Source organism: Sturnira hondurensis, unplaced genomic scaffold (assembly GCF_014824575.4).
Source record: "Sturnira hondurensis isolate 20B ecotype Veracruz unplaced genomic scaffold, ASM1482457v3 Scaffold0021555, whole genome shotgun sequence".
NCBI classification, from domain to species: domain Eukaryota; kingdom Metazoa; phylum Chordata; class Mammalia; order Chiroptera; family Phyllostomidae; genus Sturnira; species Sturnira hondurensis.
The window spans coordinates 3,216,697-3,238,318 of NW_028094186.1; the positions used below are offsets into that span (position 1 = coordinate 3,216,697).

The 21,622-nt window shown below is 52.3% G+C and overlaps 1 protein-coding gene across 1 annotated transcript; it reads left to right on the forward strand.

The window, feature by feature from the left end:
- The first annotated feature begins 2,212 nt into the window (after window positions 1-2,212).
- HTR1D (5-hydroxytryptamine receptor 1D) lies at window positions 2,213-20,035 on the forward strand. The gene is made up of 2 exons (XM_037032955.1): window positions 2,213-2,276; window positions 17,544-20,035. The coding sequence occupies exon 2, from the start codon at window positions 18,203-18,205 to the stop codon at window positions 19,334-19,336; it is 1,134 nt and encodes a 377-aa protein (XP_036888850.1). The 5' UTR covers window positions 2,213-2,276; window positions 17,544-18,202; the 3' UTR covers window positions 19,337-20,035.
- The last annotated feature ends 1,587 nt before the right edge of the window (window positions 20,036-21,622 follow it).

A 21,622-nucleotide genomic window follows, 5' to 3' on the forward strand; every position in this document is an offset into this window, starting at 1 on the left:
GTTCACCTTGCCCACCTCCCAGGCCGGGCATGCTCTCCTCTGCTACCTCTGTCCCTTCTCCCTCACTGGGCTGTGCTTAATTGCACGTGGTTTTTTCCCTCCCTGAACTGTGAGCTTCCTGAGAATGGAGACTGTGCTTAATGCATCCATTGGCCCAGGGCGAGGGCTGAGAGGCGGAAGTGAACCTTCACCGGCAGACCCCGCTTTTTGCTTAAACCAACTTCGCAGTGGCACTTACCACCCTGAACCGCTTTTGCTGCTAAATGACACAAGCTTCTTAGAGCGTAGTGAGATGCTGCGCAAGGTCTGCCCTCTCTCCTGTCCCTTCTGTCGCTCATCCCTGGTCGGGGCAGCATCGGGGGCTGCGGGTCTTCTCAGTGAGGACACAGGAGCTGCTGCAGGAGCAGCAGGCTGGGCTGCAGGAGCCCAGGCTGGGCCTGCTGGCAGCGGCTGCAAACGTTTGGGCTGTGTAATGGGACCTCTGCCTCCCCTTCCTCCTCTAGGCCTGCTCTCCTTGGGGTATCAGCAGCAGTGCCTATTTTGGGACATTCCTCCATTTGGCATCGCTCAGTCTCTCCTACGTTTTCTCTGGGAAGAGAGCCCAGGGCCAGTGTAGAGTGAAGAAGGCTGAGGTGTGGCCGCTGATAACTCTTGTCTCCTTGCCAGCGATTGATTTGCCTGGGATTTGCACTAAGACAAAAAGAACTTTTGCATTATTCATGATCATTGATCACAGCCTCCCCAAAAAGAGAGAGACCAACAGAGAGGAAGGCTCCAGGCCAGTCACCCATGGATAAACCAGAAGGGTGAGGTTCGGAGCAAGCAGGGCAAGGCCAGGTGGGCAGGGAATTCATGGGGCAGGACGCAGGGACACTGAGGGGCTGTCGAGGTTTGGGTGTGCCGAGTGTCAAACCGCTGTGCGGGCAGTGGGCGCTGCTGGCCTGTCCTACACCCAGCTCAGGAGATTTCACAAGAACTACCAGTCACTTTGCAATGAGAAGAACGTGGACTCAGCAAGAGGACCTAATCCTAATAGCAGGTGCACCTAATGACAAGGCCTCCAAACACATGAAGAACAAGTTGACAGAAAGCCCATAAGGGCAGAGAAGGTCAGCTCCACCTGAGCCACAGAAAATCTGGACCGGAGACGCACCCAGCGTGGTGCCTCTTCAGTGGACATTTCTTACTGTTCCTCTTTGTGCTCAAGTCTCTGCATCCTGGTTCTCTGGAGCCAGGTGGACTCATCCCAGCACCCCCAACACCTGCTGGGACCTGGGGGCTTGCCTCCCCTGCTTGGAATCTGCTGTTTGAATGAGGTAGGGAGCTGCCCCTTTCTCTGCCTCCCACCTCAGCTCCTGCCATTCACTCAGCCCCAGAACGCACTGGTCACTGCCCCCTCAGCGTCTCAGCCTGCTGTCCCTCCCTCACTTGGAAGCTGTCCCACCACATTTCTGCAGGGCCCACTCTCTCACCTCCTGTATTGGCTCAGCTGGCACTTTCTCAGCGAGACCCCCTTGACCTCCCTGTTCAGGGCCTCCGCTCACTCTCCGTCTCCTTCCCCTGCTTTCCTTTCCTTCGCACCATTTACCTCTATAAACGTGTTGTAAGTTTTACTTCTTACGTTCATGTAAGCTCCACTGGGTCTACTTGCTCTGTTTTCTGCTATACCTGCAATGCCTAGAACGTACCTGATACACAGTAGACTGAGAAATGCTTGGTAAATGAATTTTTTAAAAACCAGCTAGGGATGATCACAGGGGACAGGGTCGGGTGCCGGAGCCCAGGCTTTCGCCAAGGGTCTCTGGGCGTGGCACACGTCTCACCACCGGCTCCTCCAGACCCAGGCCACCCTCCCTCCTACAGATGGGGCTGGGGGGGCCCGAGGGCGGGGGCGGTCCTAGGAGGGCCTGCCGGACTGGGACCGGGACTGGGCGGGGCCGAGCCTCGCTCCCGGCGGGCGGGGGCCCAGTGGCGAGGAAGCCTGGTGAGGGAGGTGCTGGGAGGAGGGGAGCGAGGAGGAGGAGGAGGAGGAGGAGGAGGAGTAGCGGGCGCAGGAAGGGGAGCGTGAGCCGGCGCTGCAGGGCGCTGCGCGGGGTGGAGGGAGTGCGGGAGCGCAGGGCGAGGGCCGGGGAGGGCAGGGGTGGCGGGCAAGGGGGGGGCAGGGGCGGGCGGCGCCTAGGACCTCGGCTGAGGTGACCGCGGAGATGAGGGGGTCGCTGGCCGGTGAGACAAGATGCGGCGCGGCTCGAAGAAGCAGGATCCGGGAGGGCGAGCGGGTAAGCGCTCGGAGTCGAGTGCCGCCCGGGTTGGGGCGCGCCGGGGCCCCTCGCAGCTCTCGATCTGGCCAGAGAAGCTGGGGCCGGGAGAGGGCGCTTGGGCTCGGGCCTCGGCGACCCAAGGCTTCCCACCTCCCGGAGCCTTCGGATGGGAGGCGCGTGGGGACGAGGGTCCCGGAGGAGTAGCGCAGTCCGAGGGGAGCATCTAGGAGCGCCGTCCAGAGCCCCACGAGGGAGGGTGGGCCGAGGCTGCACTCGGATGAGCTGCAGGGTCTCCCGTGTGCTCTGGGGTGCCCCGTGTGGGAGCAGGACCTAGTGGGGCGGGAGGAGCGCCCCCACTGAGGGCAGGGGGCTGTGACGCCCCCACCAGGCCCCTGCGGCCGAGGGACGACGGGCGCTGCCCCCTGCCGGTCAGGTCGGGGTGCGGCTGTGGGACCGCCCTTTTCTTGAGGGGAGTTGAAGGAGCGTCCCATGTGGAGCCAGGGCTTCCACACCAGAAGCCCAGGGAGGGCCTGGCTAGGTCACTGCATCTCTTAGAACCCCAGTTTGCACATCTATCAAACGGAGGGGGTACTTCTCCCCCGCATGAGGGATGGGGGGGGGGTAAATGAAATGCAGAATGGATGGATGCCTTTTTATAAACTGTAAAGTCCTATGCAAATCCTAGCTAATTACATAAAGTCAGAACTGGAAGGGCACTAAGAAATCTGCTTTATTGCAGATGTGGAGAGTGAGAATAAATTTCATCCAAGGTCACACTGCTTGTAAGAGAATATAAGACTCAAGTCCCCTCACCACACCAGCCCTGGGGAAGTTCAAGGATTAAGGGCAGGGGCTCTCCGTCAGACTGGCTGCATTACAAACCGGGCTTGGCTATGTTTTACCTGTGTAACCTTGGGGAAGCCCTTAACCTCTGAGCTTTGATTTCCTGCCATGTGAAAAATGGGGGATAGCTGTGCAAATCAAATGGGGTCATTGTTCAGCACCGCACCTGTGCAGACACAGCAGCTTAGTCCTCAGTGGCCATCACTGCCCTGGGTGGCAATGGCAACCCTTCAATCCCTTTCAGTCTCTTTCTGGGACTTGACCTCCACTGCTTTCTTTTTTTTTCTTTAATTTTAAAAGATTTTACTTATTTATTAAAAGATTTTATTTATTTATCTTAGAGGGGAAGGGAACGAGAGAGAGAGAGAGAGAGAGAGAGAAATATCAATGTATGGTTGCCTCTGGTGCGTCCCCCGCCAGGAACTGGGAACTGGCCTGCCACCCAGGCATGTGCCCTGACTGGGGATCGAACCGCGATCGTGTTGTTCGCAGGCCCACGCTCAGTCCACTGAGCTATACCAGCCAGGGCTTATTTATTTATTTTTAGAGAGAGGGGGAAGGAGAGAGAAAAAGAGGGAGAGACACATCAATGTGTGGTTACCTCTCAGGAGCTCCCTACTGGGGACCTGGCCCACAACCCAAGCCTGTGCCCTGACTGGAAATCAAACTGGGGACCCTCTGGTTTGCGGGCCAGCGCTCAGTCCACTGAGCCACACCAGCCAGGGCTCCAGTGTTTTCTAATCGGGCCCTCACTGTGGGTCTGTGCTGTTCCTTGGCCTGCACAGCCTCTGGCCAGGGTCTCTGCTCTCCTTCTAAGGACATCGAGGGACGCTTTACCAACACAGCAAGCAAGCAAGCAAGGCCACCTGGGCAGACAGGCCTTCTCCAGCCTTTGGTCCTGTCCAGCTGGTGGGGAGAAGTGAGTGGTCTCTGTCGTGGAGGCATCCAGGAAAGCCAGGCCTAGAGGGTCGCAAAGAGCGAGGGAGCTGGCCTGTTGGATGTGGCTGGAATGACCTAGTGCCTGCTCTCCTCCCCACGACGCCCAGGACAGGGCCAGAAGCACAGAGGTGCTTCCTCAGAGTTCGTCACTTACCTTGCGGATGTGTAGTGAAGGGGGGAACTCTGGGCCATCCCTTCTCGTCCGGGCCGCAGATGGATGCCCGTTCTTTTGGGCGACTGGTGTGTGAATATGTGCAGAATCTCAGAGCTGAGAGTTCCTGGGACCTAAGAAGTTCCTCTCATCACACAGATGGCTCCTGTCAGAGGCCCACAGAGGGGCGGGGGTCTGCCCAGGCCACCAGTGTCCTCCAGGAAGCTGAGTTCAGCAGACACTGTTTGGTCTTTAACTTTCTTAGCAGCCACTGACCCTGCTGACCATTCCTTTGCTCTGGGAACACTCTCTTCCAGCTCCTGCAACTTAATGCTGTCTATTTTGCCTACTGTGCCTCTGTTTTTGCAGGTCCACCCTCCTTTCTACAGCCATTAGCAACTCTGCCCTCCCAGGCCCTCCTCTCCTCTACTAGTAGGCGCTCTCCCTGGGTGGTCTCATCCACCGGGCTTGAGTGACTACCTCTATGTGCACATGACCTCATAAATGTATGTCTCCAGCTCAGAACTCTCCTCAGGCTGGTGGCAGATAGGTGGAAGTGCTAAAATGAGCACGGAGCAGGGGCAACGGAATAGAGGACGAGAGCTACTTTATGTTGGCTGGTCAAAGCTTCGCCTAAGAGGTGATATTTAAGGGGAGCACATGGTAGGAAATGAGGCCAGAGAGGTGGCTGGCTGGGGGTGGGGTGGAGATCTAGCTAATACAGGACCTAGTGGGCCACGGTGAGACTTTGGGTTTTATTTAGACAAGGGAGCCAACAGAGAGTTTCAGACGGGAGAGAGAGAGAGTGCCGTTATTTCTCCAGGGCTTGTCTGAGCCGTGGAGGAGGAGTGCGGCCTACTGAGCTCCTGGCATGGTAGTAGGGGGGTGACCTCCCCAAGCAGCTTCCAGCCACAGGCACAAACCAACCTCCAGTCAGGAGAGGGCATAAAGGGGAGAGACTTTGCAGCTGGCTGACTAGGGAAGGCTTCCTGGAGGAGGTGGTTTTTGAGAAGGGCCTCAGAGAACAGAAAGCAGATTACAATCAACACGAATGAAGGGGAGTGGGAAGGCTCACTCTTCCAGGCAGAGGGCAGCCTGTCAACCTGAACCAGGATACAAACGCCCCAAATGTGTGTAGAGAAGTGAGGCAAAAGAAGACGGAGCCTGTAGGGGAATGAGAGGTCAAGCTAGGGAGGGAGTCCAGTCTGTTCAGAGAGCAAGGCCCTGGCCTTGGCCATGTACTTGCTGTGGGACCATGAGCTGATCGCATTAGCGTTCTGAGCCTCAGCTTCCTCCTTCATTAAAGAGGTGGAATCGGTTAAATGCTGAGTGAGAGAGGGAGGGTTGGGCTGTTGGGAATGAGTGAATAAGCACATCAAGGGGGGACTGGTGTGGAGGAGGAAGTTGGTGGCTCGATTGAGGTTGGGGCACCTGTGGGACATCCAGGAGGGATGACCGAAGGATATTTGGGGCCCGAGGTACAGAGAAAGGTGTCAAAGGTAAAACTGCCAGTGTTCTTTCATTCATTCTTTGGGTAAATCCTTACCGAACTACTGTAAGTATTAAGCCTAAAACACACAGCCATGAACGAAATCAGATCTCTGTTCCAGGAATGTACCTTAGGGGTGAGATCCCCACAGCATTAGACGGCAGGATGTGGAGAGACGTGCATGTTAATCATAAACGTGAAGCGTTTTATGGACAGGGGGGAGGGGCTGACCCCACTTGGTTGGAAGGAGTGGACTCGTTTCAGCCAGGAGGAGACAGCTGAATTCGATTGCGGGGTTGAAGTTGGAACTGGATGGGTGGATGAGGCGGAAGGACACCCTACACAGAGGGCACTGGGCTTCATAAGACAGGACACACCTGTCCCTCCTCTCTTCTGGAAATCAAGTTCAACGGGAAGATAGGCAGTCAGCATGTGAGCCAAGTGGAGTGGAGCCCAGTGTTATGCATGATGACGAGACCCGTGGAGCCCTGGCCAGGTAGCTCAGTTGGTTAGAGCATCATCCCTACACACCAAGGTTGCGGGTCTGATCCCCAGTCAGGGCACCTACAAGAAGCAGCCAATGAATGCATAGTGGAATAACAGATTGATGTTTCTCTCTCGCTTAAATCAATCAATAAAAAAATTTTAAGGTGACCCACAGGATGGGGAGGAGAGGGTGATTTCTGGACCCATTCCTAGGGTCCAGAGGAACTGCGAGAGGGTTGAAAGAGACAAGAGGAAAGGCATTCCAGCTAGGAGGAACAGCCTGTGCCAAGGCTCAGAGGAGTGAACTGTAGAGGTTTTGCAGGAGGAGGACTTAGCCATGCTGGAGATGGGCTCTTTTGCTGAGTGCAGGTGAACAGGCAGATGAGAGGGAAGGGCTGGACTGTGCCATCTCAGGATCCGTAGGCAGTAGGAAATGAAGAACTAGGATTTGGGGTGCGTGGAGGGAAGGGTTCTCTCAGCTTCATTCCTGTGGAGTAGGTGCCATTAACCCCCGTCTCCTCCTCACTTGCTGATACCGTTTGTCTGCCAGGGCTCTGCTTCAGAGCCACTTTCAGAGGGAGTCTCAGGGTTGCAGCAGGTTACCTGTCCCTCCTACCTTCCCAGGGGTCCCTTCACACGCCTGTGTCACCCTCAATCACGTCTGTGACTCCAGATCCCTGGAGGGTTTCCCCAGGGCCACTGTAAGTCTTCCTTGGAGTAGGGTCCACATTTGTTTGCTCTTGCCAACAACACGTGGCTTTAAGTAAATAGTTATGGAATGGATGAGGCAATGGCTATTGAACTGATTGAGGCTCAGAGAAGTTGAGACACTTGCCCAAGGTCACAGAACTAGGAAATGGCAGAGCTGGGAAGCATTAGGTCTACCTGACTCCAAATCATGGCTGTATTGTGCCTCCCAGCAGAAAAAGCAGATGGTGAATAGAGGATTTGGATCTTGTAAACGCTAACAAATGCGGCGTTTAATTTCTAGGAAATGAATTCCTGTTGTTAGTACCCTGTTTATCCAGCCCGGAGAAGACAGCCTCTCCGCTGTCGTGAACATGGTTTCACTCATCAGCGCAAAAGCTCTCCGGAGACTCAGGCGCGAAGCGTCTGGTGGGGAAGGGCAGGAGCCCCAGGGCCCCGGATTCAGCCTTAGAGGCTTCTCGCGGAGCGTGGTGGTCTGCCCTGGCAGTCCGCTCCCGGAATTACTCCCCCCGTGTGGAAACCCGGCCGGGAAGGGTATGTGTGTGTTTCGGGTGGAGGCGGATTTCAAAATGCCAACAGCATATGGTGTGAATCGGGCGTGAAAGCCCCTGGGTACTTCTGTCCGTCACCTCAAGTTCCTCCGCAAACTGGAGGCCGTGGGAGGGGCACTGATGGCAATCTGAATATGGGCTCTGCCTGTAACTCACGGTGTGACCTCGGGCAGGCGTCTTACCCTCTCTGGGTCCCTCTCCCTCCCAGTACCACTGGGGAGTTGGACTAGAGGATTCCTAAGAGCTCTTCCCACTGAGAAGAACTCTGAGACCCTTCTTAAACGGTGGGGTCGACATTACTATTGCCCCCTGTACAAGTAACTCAGCGGGGTCCACAGGAGCTCATTAGAAGTACAGAATCTGGGGTCCTGCGGTTTCCCCGAGGCCCCCAGGTGCTGCTTGTGCACGTTCAGCGCCAGGAGCGCTGCCAGAACCGCGTTCCTTTCTCTGTGGGCGGGGCTGAGTGCAGAATGGAGGTGTCCGCCCACCCTCCCTCAGTAAAAAGAGGCCCTTTCAAGTGGGAGTGACCGAGCCTGGCATAGGACAGGTACCCAGCAAAGATTTTTCGAATATGTGCAGGCATGCGTGGGGCAAATATTTGTGGAACGAAGAAGGGAGTGGAACTGACTTTACTCAGCACCTTTCGTGAGTGGTGGAGCGTGGAGTGGAGCAAGGCCAGGTTCCAGTCCTGGCTTTGGGGATTTAGGCAAGCCCTCTCTTCGAGCCTCAGTCCCCTTCCCTGAGAAATGGGAATAATAACAATGATGGGAATGACTTCAGAAATCAGACTTAGATGAGCTGATATAGCAGGAGCACTTAAAACAGTGTCGGGTACATAGTAAGCTCGTAATAATGTCGGCCATGACTTTACAATTACTACTATGCCAGCCCCTGACGGTGTAGTGCCCTGTGCTGCCTCAACTCCTTTATCTGGACTGCATCGAATTCCCTGAGAACAGGCTCGAAATGACCCCTAGAGGGCGATATCACCCCTGTTGAGAACCGCTGGTTCTAGAGCAGCGCCATCCAAGAGAAGTATAATGCAAGCTGCAAATAATATTTTATTTAATTTTTTTAATCCTCACCTGAGGACATGCTTATTGATTTTTAGAAGGGAGGGAGAAAGAGAAGGAGAGAAACATCGACGTGAGAGAGAAGAGAAACATCGATTGGTTGCTTTTCGAATGTGCCCCAGTGGGGACTGAACCCACAACCTAGGCATGTTTCCTTACAGGGAATTGAACGACTCTGCTTGCAGGATAACACCCAACCAACTGAGCCACACCAGCCAGGGTGTGTCACAAATATAATTTTAGAAAATTTAGAGATAGCTTTTATTCAACATATCCTGAACATTAACATGTATCATATAAAAATGATTAATGAGCCCTGCCTGGTGTAGTTCAGTGGATTGAGTGTGGGCCTGTGAACCAGAGGATCACAGTTCAATTCCCAGTCAGGGCACATGCCTGGGTTGCAGGCCAGTTCCCAGCAGGGGACACACGAGAGGCAACCATACATTGATATTTCTCTCCCTCTTTCCTTCCCTCCCTCTCTGAAGAAAAATAAATAAAATCTTTTTTAAAAGAAAAAAATGATTAATGAGATATGGCACATTCTTTTTTGAACTAACCCTTTGAAACTCAGGGGCTTTCACACTACAGTACATCTCAATGGCCACATTTCAAGCCTTCAATGGCCGCAGGTGGATGGGAATGGCTATTCTAGAGTATCTTGGCTCTGGCTCTCATCCCAGCCATGCCATGTGTTACCTGTGTGGCCTTGGGCTAGTCATTATACCTCTCTGGACCTCGGTTTCTTCATCTGTAAAGTGGGGGTAATAACTCTGCCCCCCAGGGGTAGCAAGGGGAGAATTCAAACCCTTCGCCCAGGTCCCCACAAGCATGGCCTCACTCTCTCGGCCATGGCTAGTCCACGCTGAGCCCAGAGTGGAGGGCCAAGGAAACATACTCCTCCTCGTGGGAGAGGAAGGTGGTGGCCGAGGCAGCAGGGGCAGTGAAAGTGCTGAGCCGCTGAGCCGAGAGGGATGCCGAACTTTGCTCCGTGGTCTCAGGCAAGTCACCCACCCCTCTGGGCATCTCAGTCGACTGGGTGACATCATTTGAAAAGTTTTTCCTAAATCATGGCTGTCCGGGAAGGGCTGTTAATTATAACTAACTAGAATTTATGGAGCATTTACTACATGGCTGGTGCTTTTTATTGAGCTCACTGAAACACAGCAGCAGTTTGAGGCTGATACTGTTATTGTCGCCGTTTTCCGGTTGAGGAAACTAAGCTCAGAGATGTTAAATGAGAAGCCCAGGGTCTCCGTTTGACCAGCAAACCTGAGGCCTAAGGTTGTTAGGCCCTTACCCATTCCTCTCCCCGGTAAGCTTTTTACAAAGACACAAGTGCCCAGATTACAAAAGTGCAGGCTGACGCGGTTTCACAGGGAGAACTCTCCTGGCTGAAGAACAGAATGTGACTTGCCCCCACAAGCCCCCTTATGCTTCCCAGTCCCCACGTCCCCTCCCCGCAAGGGCATCCCGCTTGCCTGACTTCCATCAGCACGGGTCAGTTTTTCCTGTTCTCGAACCATATGGAGTTTGAATCACATGTGGTGCCATCATGTTGAGCTGCTCCACTTGGTGGGATCTCACCTGTGTGTCTGCGTGTAGCATGGAGCTGGGTCCCTTCTCAGGGCCGGAGAGTGTTGGGCCATGTGAAGATGCCCCGGTGGGTTTATCCGTTCTGCCGTTGGTGTGGTTTTCAGTGTGAGGTTGTTAGATAGTGCTGTTGTCAGCGATTCTTGCACAAGTCTTTTGATGGACATACATGTTTTTATTGGCTTTATAGCTGAGAGTCATAGAAGTTTGGGGTCAGAGGTTTGGCTACTTTGAATTTCCTACATTTTTCAGATTTTGTAATTAGAGAAACTGAGGTGAAAGATTGACTTGCTCAAGATACTGATTGGATTTCAAAACTTGCCCACAGATATAGAGGCATAGATTGATAGATACACACACACAACCCCCACCCCCCAACGTTAAAACTTTTCAGAGCTCTTCCCACATCTGTTATTTTACTTCACCCTCATGACATCCCTGGCAGATACCCCGATTTTGCAGAGGAGGCCCCGTGCGGTGGAGAGAAAGATGAAATGGCAGCTGTGGGTGCACTTTGCATGAGAAGCACCCTGCAGATTTGGGGAAGTCCTTCCCTGGGCAGGGCGCGCTGGGCCTTACCGCGCGGCTTCCAGAGAAAGCCCAGGCAGACTCAAATTCCCTGGTGGGAGCTACCCCACTGCAGCATCACAGAGCCTTGGGTTTGGGGCGTGTTTGTGTTTGTTTCTGTTTTCCTCCAGAAGGAGGAGGCTGGCTTCTGAGCGTCCGTGAAACCCAGCCTTCCCCTTTGTTTCTGGCCAAGTTTTATGACTTCGTTCAAGTCGAGGCCCTTTGGAAAGGGGAGGTGATGATCTCCGGGGGTGGGAGGCCTGAGCGAAGACGCATCAAAAGAACCCCGGCCGTGCGACAGCCACAGCGAGGCCCGTGTTCCCTCCTTTACGGAATCCGCACAGCAGTTGGGGAGAAAGGTGCTGCTAGCGCAATTTACATCTGAGGAAGAACAGCCCCAGAGGTGAAATGAATTGCTTTGATCCACAGTGGGGATTCCTTGGTGGGAAGGAATTGAGAATCCTTATTCTGTCTTATTTCTGTTTCTGGAGGCCTATAATGCCCATTTGAACTGGCTCGACTAGGAAAAGCAAGGGCTGGTACCACCAAGGTTTCCTGGAACCGAGGTCACTCATGGACGTCGAAGACTGGGAGGAGTGTCCCCAGCCGAAAGGCTCCCTCCCCCTCCTCTTCTTCCTCTCCTGGAGCAGGTGGTTCCCCTCTCTGTCTGCTCCCTTCTCCTGCTTCTTTCTGCAGATGTTTTCTTTGTTTATTGATGGCTTTTCTGCTCCCCCAAAGCCACTTGGTGTGGCTTTGGTCCCGGCTGTGGCCTGGCGACTCCAGCCTCAAGATGCTTAGCTTTCCATTTGCTCCCCCTCCATCGTCTGTCTGCCCAGCTGCTCACCGACCCCATTCTAGAGCTGCAAGAGAGAAGCTGCCTGGCCCATCTCAGCTCCTGTATCCATCCCTATCCAATCAGCTGTGGTTAGAGGTGGCCTAAGGAAGAAGCTGGGGTTGGGACTCAGGTCCCTCTGCCTGCTTTTCCCCTTCCATCCCTCTGCAGAGATGCTGGAGCTGAGGGATGCCTGGTGTGGCTGGAGTTCTTGTGATCTGGGTTCCAGGGGTGATGCTGTGGGGCTCGGGGGAGTCTGTGCTGCGGCTGTGATGCAGGGGAGGGGAGGGGAGAAGCCCCTCTGGGCAGGGGAGAAGCCCCCTGGTATGGCTGATGGGTAGTTCTGACAATGGCCACCATCGCTCACTGGAATGGACAGTGATGCCTTGTTTCTGGTAATGGAAGAGATCTTGTTGGGGACCCGAATATGACTGGATACATCTTAGAGGAACCAGAGAAGTCATCGTTTACTATGCTGGGCATTTGGGTCCATGATCTTACCCCCTCTTTCTCAACTCTCGTGAGGCAAGGATTAGTGTCTCCACAGCCCAGAGAGCTTGAATGACTTACCCAATGGCCACAGAGAGAAAGTGGAGCCAAAGAGATTGGGACCAGAGACTTCCTGACATAAAATGTATGCTTTCGGGCCCTGGCCGAGTAGCTCAGTTGGTTAGAGCATCATCCCAATATGCCAAAGGTTGCAGGTTTGATCCCAAGTCAGGGTACATACAAGAGTCAACCGGTGTCCTGGCGGGTGTGGCCCTGCAAACCAAAGGGTCACTGGTTCAATTCCCAGTCAGGGCACATGTCTGGGTTGCAAACCAGGTCCCCATTTGGGGCTATGCATGAGGTAACCACACACTGATGTTTCTGTCCCTCTCTAAAAATAAATAAATAAAATCTTTTTAAAAAGGTCCACAATGAATGTATAAATCAATAGAGCAACCAGTAAAAGTGTCTCTCTCTTCCTTTCTCTCTCTCAAAAAAGCATGCATTCAGCCACTGCCCTCTATCTTTGTGACCATTATTGCATTTGTTCAGAACTCCACAGTTGACAGCACATCACATACGTGATCTTACTGGAATTACCGAGCACCCCTGGGGAGCAGCACAGCCGGGCTTGTGTCCCATTTTACCACGGAAGAAACCAAGGTCAAAGAGAAGTTCTGGCTTGCCCTCAGCTCCCCAGCTCCCCTGCCGGCCAGTGGCAAAGCTGGGACCGGAATCCAGATCTTTGGGACTCAAATGTACCAATAGGTATAAATGTGTCACATGTATCAATGTTATTGCTGGTACTTCGGTTCTTTTTTTAATAACATACAAAACTGTTGAAGAAAAACAACAAATATATCATTCCCTACAAAAGATTATACAAGGTCTGTCTGGAAAAAGTCCAGTCATTGTTAATGTAATGAAAATGGTTTGTTAATATAATGAGGATGGACATCGATATAACCTGGCAGCCACAGAGAGTGGACTGGAATGCTCATGCGTGAACAATGACAACTTCACTGTACTAGTCATTGGGGCAGTAGACACCACTGAGTGAACATGTGTACTGTTTGGCCCTATGATTGAGCAAGTAGCACAACGGATCTGCATCAGATTTTGCATTAAGCTTGAACATTCTCCCATACAACTCTTCGGATGATTCAGAAGGCCACAGCTGTGGGCAACCAGTGATTGGCAGCTTCATCATGAGAACATGCCCACTCATGCATCATGTCTCATAGAGCTTTTTGGCAAATCATCAAATCACCCGGGTGACTCAGCTCCTGTACAGGCCAGGTTTGGTGCCCCGAGACTTCAGGCTTTTCCCAAAACTAAAATCACCTTTGAAAGGGAAGAGGCTTCAGATCCTCGATGAGGTTCAGCAAAATACGACAGGACAGCTGATGGCAACTGAGAGAACTGTGGTCCCAAGGTGCCTACTTTAGGGGGACAGAGGTGTCATTGTCCTGTGTACAATCTTTATTGTATCTTCTTCAAAAATGTCTCTATATTTCATATTACATGGCTGGATACCTTCTGGACAGACCTCATAAATACATATAACACACGTCCTAATTAAAGAGGAAAAAGAAATACCCATGTATCTTCCACCACCTTAAAAAAATGCACATCATCAATACCTTTCTTTTTTGTTGTTGTTTTTTTTTTTTTTAAGATTTTATTTATTTATCTCCAGAGGGGAAGGGAAGGAGAGAGGGAGAGAAACATCAATGTATGGTTGCCTTTCATGGGTCCCCTGCTGGGAGTTGGCCTGCAGGGAACTGGCCTGCAACCCAGGCATGTGCCCTGACTGAGAATCAAACCTCGATCGTCTGAGTCGCAGGCCCGCGCTCAATCCACTGAGCTACACCAGCCAGGGCCATCAATACCTTTCAAACTCCTTCACAGTTATATTCCCACATCCTTTGCTCTCTAGGTGTAATTTTACATTTAACATTTTCTTGCTTTTCCTTATGGTGTTGCCATATGTATTTATATGTCTAAACAGTTTGTTTCTCCTCGCATGGTTTTGACCTTGGCACTCAGCGTGACGTTTGTGAGAATGCGTGCAGCCTGGGTGTACTCTGTTCTGCTTCTCTGCAGCACCTCGTTGTGGGAATAGGCCACACTCCGCCATTCGGCTGCTGGTGGGCATTTGGCTGGTTTCTTGTTTGCTATTACAGGCAGTGCTACTGTGACCATTCTTTTTTTTTTTGAAGATTTTCTTTCTTTCTTTCTGGAGAGAGGGGAAGGGAGGGACAAGGAAAGGGAGAAAAACATTGATGTGAGAAACATCGATCTGTTGCCTCTCACATGCCCCCAGCTGGGGACCTGGCCCACCACCCAGGCATGTACCCTGACTGGGAATCGAACCGGCCACCTTTCGGTTCACAGGTGGGCACTGAACCCACTGAGCCACACCAGCCAGGGCTACTGCTACCATTCTTGCTGCTGTCAGCTGAGGAGCGCATCCAAGGGTGCCTGACACAAGCACCTAGGAGCGAAATTACCGAGTCATGAGGTCATCACTACATATTTAGCTTTATGAGATGATACCAAAGTGTTTCCTAACCAGGTTTCTCCAACTTACACTCTCCTGGTGGCAGGTGACAATTCCCGTTGCTCTACACACCCTAACCAGATGACATGGCACCATCAGATTAAAAATGTTTACCTGCCTGCTGGGTGAGAATGGGCTCTCTCTGCTGTTTCAATTTGCATTTTTTATTTAGTACTCAAAGTGTGATGGGTGGGAGTTAGCTGATTGTAGCACTACAGTCTGTGTCCCCAGAGGTAGTCAGATTATGGGAAGTGCCCCAACTTCATTCAGGGTGGGGAAGGACAGCAGGCAGGGGAGGAAGGAGGTGGCCTCCGAATGGTGTGGCTTCCTGCAGAGCCACATCCTGACAGAAGCAGTCCATCCTGTCCTTCTTCCCAAGGTGTCACCCACCAGCCTCTCAGGGCTGTCTGAGCCCACACCTTTCACTGGAATGAGGTCATTGGAATTCCTGGATCCCGAGGAGTGACCGCATGGGTTTGTGGGGCAAGCACACCAGCCTCACCTGTGAGAAATGATGGTGCCTCACTCGCCCAGACTGTCTGGAAGGAAGAAAATTCCAAACAGTCCAACCCAACTTCACATTTTTCGTGTGAACCAAAGTGGGAGGAATCTTTAGCCAGAGGCTTTTGGGGTGGGGCAGGAGAGGTCATATCTTTACTTATCACCATGGGATCCCAAGCCAGCTTCGCTTCTGGAGGCCCAGGCGCCTAAAGTCTTTCCTTCCTGAATCCACGCAGTTCAGAGAACAATGGAAATTTCCACCCGGTTTTTCCACTTTCACCTGTGGGACCTTGGGCAGGTGACCTCACCTCTCTGAGCATCGGTTGGCTCTTTGTCAGTAGGGGGCCACGTTGCCCACTTCCCAGCTCAGGTGAGTCTGAGCTCCAAGGCCAGCCCAGTGCCCCAAACATCCCAACCGCCCCAGTGAAAGGGATCCTAATAATATTCTTCAAACTTTGGGACTATTTTGGAGAAGGTGCCTTAAGACTGGTTTTCTCAAATTGAGATTCTTTTCCCTCCTCCAGGCAGATATTTTTTTAAGACGAAGCACCCACAACTTGGGGGAGTGGGAGGAAAGCTACCACATTACAGCTGTAGCTTCTTAATGTTTAAAAATAAATCAACAGACATAGGCTGGACCTTCCCTACAGAGCCCTGAGCCTTGCTGTGGGGAAGGGGAGTGGGATGACAGTGATTCCTGGCACCTCTTGGCATCTACAGGATGCCAAAAGTTGTTCTTGTGGGCAGCCTTGGAAATTCCCCTGGCCGCAGGCAGGGCGGCCACTGTTTGGGGGAAGCAATCTGAGACTCCGAAAGTGTAAAGGACTTTCCCAAGGTCATACAGGAAGGCTGTGAGGGAACAGGAACTAGAGCCCAGATTGCCCAGTGGGCCAAGATCAGCTCTGCCCTGTGCCTCGCTGCCTCCCAGCCCTGGCCCCAGCCGCCTGCAGGGCCTTGTCTCTTACCCCATCTCCGGTCTCTGCACTCCTATCTGCTGGTCTCTCTGCCCTTCTCTGGAATGAGGAACTGCCTTGCACTTTCTGACCCTCTAGGCCTTTGCCCTTGCCTTCTCAGCCACCAGGACCGCCATCCATCTCAACTTGGACTAATGAAACCCTTGTCCTCAACATAGCCAACCTGTGGAACAATACGTAGCCCTTAAGAATGATGTTGCTGGGGTGATTTACAGAACATTGTTCAAAGTTATTAAGTTGAAAAATATGTCAACTACCAAACAAATCTATACATAAGTGCAGTGATCCTTTTTTTCCCCCAGAGTGCTCTCCCTTTTTCTTTTAAATTTATTTTTATTTATGTATGAGGGGAAGGGAAGGAGAGAGGGACAGAAATATCAATGTGTGGCTGCCTCTTGTGCATCCCCTGCTGGGAACTGGCCTGCAACCCAGGCATGTGCCCTGACTGGGAATCAAACTGCGATCCTCTGGTTCACAGGCCTGTCCTCAGTCCACTGAGCTACACCAGCCAGGGTACAATGATCCCATTTTTAAGTACATATATGTATCTGCCTTGCCAGCTCCATTCCAGGGTCCAACATGTCTTCTCTGGGCTGTGGAAGTGCTCAGGGCAGAACCTGTTTGCTAACTTGACCTGGAAGAAATGAAATGAATTGTAGGGTTTCCTGGTGCAGCTGTAGCATTCCACACAAGGCGGGGAGAGGCACCATGGGAGTGTGGATGGGGCTAAGAGGTCTTGGTATTCCTCTGACCAACCCCATTCACCCAGGGGCTGCCTGCCAGGCCCCAAGACTGCATACCAGAGATGGGCCTGCACTGACTACTCTCTGGCTTGCCTCACTCTGGTCAGCAATACCAAGGTCCCCAAGCCCTGGCAACCTGCCCATGTCCCAAATATGGAAACCCAGGTTCAGGACCAGAGAGGAAAAGAACATGAGTCTTCAAAATTTGCTTGGGACTACATTTGCTGTTTCTATTTGGAAAGCCGAATGTATTTTCTGAATTTGAACTTTCACTATGAAAAATGATCAGGGATTTCATTTATTGGCTTAATAAAAAGGTATTTGGGGGGGTGGTGGTGAAGAGTCAAGCATGCTTACTCTAGGAAGTTTGGAAACGTCAGGTAACACGAAAAGAAGAAAAGTCACCCCCTGACCAATTTTAAGAGGAATCTATTGTAACAACTTGGTATCTTTCCGAGCTTTTTTTTTTTCTGTGCCGTTATTTTGTTTAGTTTCCACTGAATAAATAGAAGGATTTCTGATTCACAATTTACAGAGCTAATTTCCTGTACTTGTAACAAGGCTGCCATGCTTCCACCAGCTGTGATATTTTGCGCCCCCTGGGAATTGTGGGGGTGGGGCGCATTGCCCTCCCCTGTGTTCTCCTGACACTTCCGAGAATGCCCATTTCCCTGCGCCGCTGCCAGCACTAAGCAGTATCTGTTCATCTTAAAATTAATCTGAAGTGTCTAAACCATCCTGCTAGAACTTAACTCTTTACTTTGTTTCTTTTTAAAACTCCAGAGCTCAGAACACATGCCTTTCTGGATGAGCTGGCCGTGATCTGTTTGTTTTGCCTTCCCCCAGCTCACGCATTCTTCAAGTCTTGGTAACTGAAATGTTTTGTCTGTTCGGGCTCAAAACCATCAGGGGGACAGGAGCCAAAGTTAAGTGCCTCATGATGTGTCAAGATGAACCAGGGAAAGCTGCCAGCTGCTGACTGGACTTCCTCTCTGAATCAGCTGGTATTTCTTTTTGTCTCTCGTTTTAAAAGCTCCCCAGAGGCCCCGCCTGAAATCCCCAATCGTCTCAGAGGAGGATGGGGGAAATTCTGAAGTTTTTGTTAAACACATTTACCTCAAGCTTTGGAAGAAGCCAGAATGCCCGAGGCACTGCCCACACTGGTAAATGTCTGACACATTCAGCATGTGTCCAGTGGTCTTGACCATTTGCTGGGCAGAGTTCCAGAACAGTGAGACATCCTGGGATTCATCCGGTATAGGAAAGACCTTGAACTACCTGCTGGTAGTGACCTTAGTGCTCAATGAGGCCTCTTTGCTGTGGTCTGCTCCGAGCAATGGGCCCTCCAGTGCGAAACAGGACGCCCTTGTTCTGTGGGCAAGACAACTGTGAAAGAGGAAACTGTGCGCATCAGGGTTGGTGGGAGAAGACAGCCACCTAGAATGTCCCCACGAAACCAGTCAGTGGAAGGCCTTCCCCAGGAGGCCTCCAACAGGTCTCTCAATGCTACAGAAACCCCAGAAGTGTGGGACCCAGGGACGCTCCAGGCCCTCCGGATCTCTCTCGTCCTGCTTCTTTCCATCATCACACTGGCCACAGTCCTTTCCAACGCCTTCGTGCTGACCACCATCTTCCTCACCAGGAAGCTCCACACCCCAGCCAACTATCTCATTGGCTCCCTGGCCGTGACCGACCTCTTAGTTTCCGTCTTGGTCATGCCCATCAGCATCGCATACACCACCACCCGCACCTGGAGCTTCGGCCAAGTCCTGTGTGACATCTGGCTGTCTTCGGACATCACGTGCTGCACGGCCTCCATCCTGCATCTCTGCGTCATCGCTCTGGACAGGTACTGGGCCATCACCGATGCCCTGGAGTACAGCAAGCGCCGGACAGCCGGCCACGCAGCGGCCATGATCGCCGTCGTCTGGGCCATCTCCGTCTGCATCTCCATCCCGCCACTCTTCTGGCGGCAGGCCAAAGCCCGCGAGGAGATGTCGGACTGCCTGGTGAACACGTCCCAGATCTCCTACACCATCTACTCCACCTGTGGGGCCTTCTACATCCCGTCCGTGCTGCTCATCATCCTCTATGGCCGCATCTACCTGGCCGCTCGGAAGCGCATCCAGAACCCGCCGTCCCTCCACGGGAAGCGCTTCACCACCGCCCAGCTCATCACAGGCTCCGCGCGCTCCTCGCTCTGCGCGCTCAGCCCCGGCCCGCACGACGCGCACGCGCACTGGGCTGGCTCCGCCCTCTTCTTCAACCACGTGAAGGTCAAGCTGGCGGACAGTGTCCTGGAGCGCAAGAGGCTCTCCGCGGCTCGGGCCCGGAGGGCCACTCAGACGCTGGGGGTCATCCTGGGGGCCTTCATGGTCTGCTGGCTGCCCTTCTTCGTGGCGTCCCTGGTCCTCCCCATCTGCCGGGACTCGTGCTGGATCCACCCGGCCCTTTTCGATTTCTTCACTTGGCTTGGCTACTTAAACTCCCTCATCAATCCAATCATCTACACCGTGTTTAACAAAGAGTTTCGGCAGGCGTTTCAGAAAGTTGTCCGTTTCCGGAAAGCCTCCTAGCCTTATTTGGTGGTGACTCTTGTTATCTTTCGTCTCCTTGTAGCCCCATTGTAATGGTCTTTTTCTGTTTTTCCTGAGATTTAGGTTAATCCTGGTCTTTTGGGTCCGGACTCAATCGATAGAATTGTTCCATGCTCCCTTTTTTCTTTCGTCTGCTTGACTTCTGAGCCACCAAAGGCCGGAACGCTATGTGAAGGGGACAGAGATGGGTGGTTTCACTTTGTGTATTTTCAGGATTCACTCGTCTTAGAAGAACGGAGACCCACAAGTTACCCATCGATGCAATTTGGGTGGGAAACTGGCTGTGGGAAGACCCAGGCTGAAAAGAGGGGCTTTCTGGTCTACCTAAGTTTTGTGTGGAACTCAGGTGGGTGGATGAGCTGGAACACCTGAATGGAAAGAGAATTTGGAGTCAGGATGGAGGAGTGTCCGTTCCATGCGGCACCTTAATTGGAAGATAACACCCAGGGATTTCTTCCCCTGATCCCTCATTAGGTGGAATCTCCCAGTTGTTCATGTGCGGTGTCGGGTGGCAGAGGTCAGAAGCTGGGTGCAGGGGAGTGGAGTGGCTGGAACCGATCAGCCACCCTGTGCCCCTCCTTCTCCAGTATCCCCGAACCCTGTGCCTGATGTTTGAAGCTAAAACGCACCATCACTCCCCCCTGAGGGAGGATGACAGCTGTGCACCCACTGGGCCGAGTGGACACCATTCTGATTTTTTCCTGAATTTTCACATCCCGTTCTCATGAGAGATCTTAAGATGTTGAGTCTTGTCAAATAAAAAGCATGAGACCTCATGATCAGCAAAGTCTTTGAGTAATTTTTCTTCCTCCGCCTGGACGTAGAAACCCTTCCTTTCACGTTTGTCTCCAGCATTTATTGAGCATCTACCACATGCTGGGCCCTGGGCCAGAGCCCTGGCATTTGTCATCGCATGGAAGCTCATAACAGTGAAAGTCGGTGTAACCCAATGAGTAGAGCCAGGGACCTGGTGCCTCTCAGTCCACATTGGAGGACTACCAGTTCCTCACTGGGTCGCCTTGGACAAGTTTTTTAGTCCCTCTTTGCCTCACTTTCCTCAACTGTAAAATGGCAATAATAATAGGTATGTTACTATATACTCTCATACAGCGCTTGGCACAAGAGCTCTTAGCATTCTAGGGATGCAGGAACTGGTCTGCCCCCGGTCAGGTGATGTAGAAGGAAGAGCTACTATTATTGAGTGCCTGCAGCGCTCCTTGCCTGCATATTCTCACTTACTCCTCGTCCCCATTTCACAGATGTGGGCGGACACTCGCCTACGGTTAGGGAAGCTTTCCTAAAGAAATGATACTTCAGCAGACCCCCAAGAGATGAGCCCTTGTGGGATGGGAGGCTAAGGAAGGGGAGAGGTGATGAGACCTCTTGAGAGAGACGGGCCAGAGCAAAGGAAGATGGGAAAGATGGCATCAGGTGGAGAGAAGAGCAGGAACAGAGACCAGGAGGCCTGCGATGCTCACTGGGGTCTCTGGGCCCAGGGAGAAGGAGAGCCAGGAATATGGGATATCAAGGAGGAGTGGGAAAAGAGGGATGCCGAGATCAGTGGGGGGACACCAGCAAGAGTCTTGTGCTGACTTTGAAGTCTCTGCAGGGCACCTCACAGGGTGGGCCCTGGACTGTCTGCGTTAGACTCTCCCAGGGAGTTTGTCAACAGTGGGTTTCTCGTTCCCAACTGAGAGCCACTAAGACAGAATCTCTGGCAGTGAGGCCCAGGAATCTGCATTTTACACCAGCCTTGCTCCCATTTCCTGCATTAAGTGACTTCTCTACCTCTAAACTTTGGGAAGCACTGTGTTCATGTCTTGCTCCCCCTGAGAGGCCCCTCCCTGAACCCAGAGACGTGGCTCAGCATCTCACTGCTCTCTACACCCAGCATGCTCTTCCCATGACCTTCCTTTTAGGTTGTGCGCCTCCCCATTTCCACCTTGCTTTGGGCCATCATGCTGATCCGGCAAAGATCAGTAATTGGGAGGCTGGACAGGGAGCCACATTCAGTGTGTCTCAGCAGTTAAGGGCATAGGCCTTGAAGTCAAACACCTGGAGCTGGATGCCAGGTGTGCCATCTGTCAGCTGTGTGGCCTGAGGTAAGTCATCTAACCTCTCTGTGCTCCAGTTTTTTCATCTTTTTTAAAGGTATATTTTATTGATTAAGCTATTATAGTTTTCCCAATTTCTCCCTCTTTTTTTAAAAAAAGATTTTATTTATTTATTTTTAGAGGGGAAGGAAAGGAGAGAGAGAGAGAAATA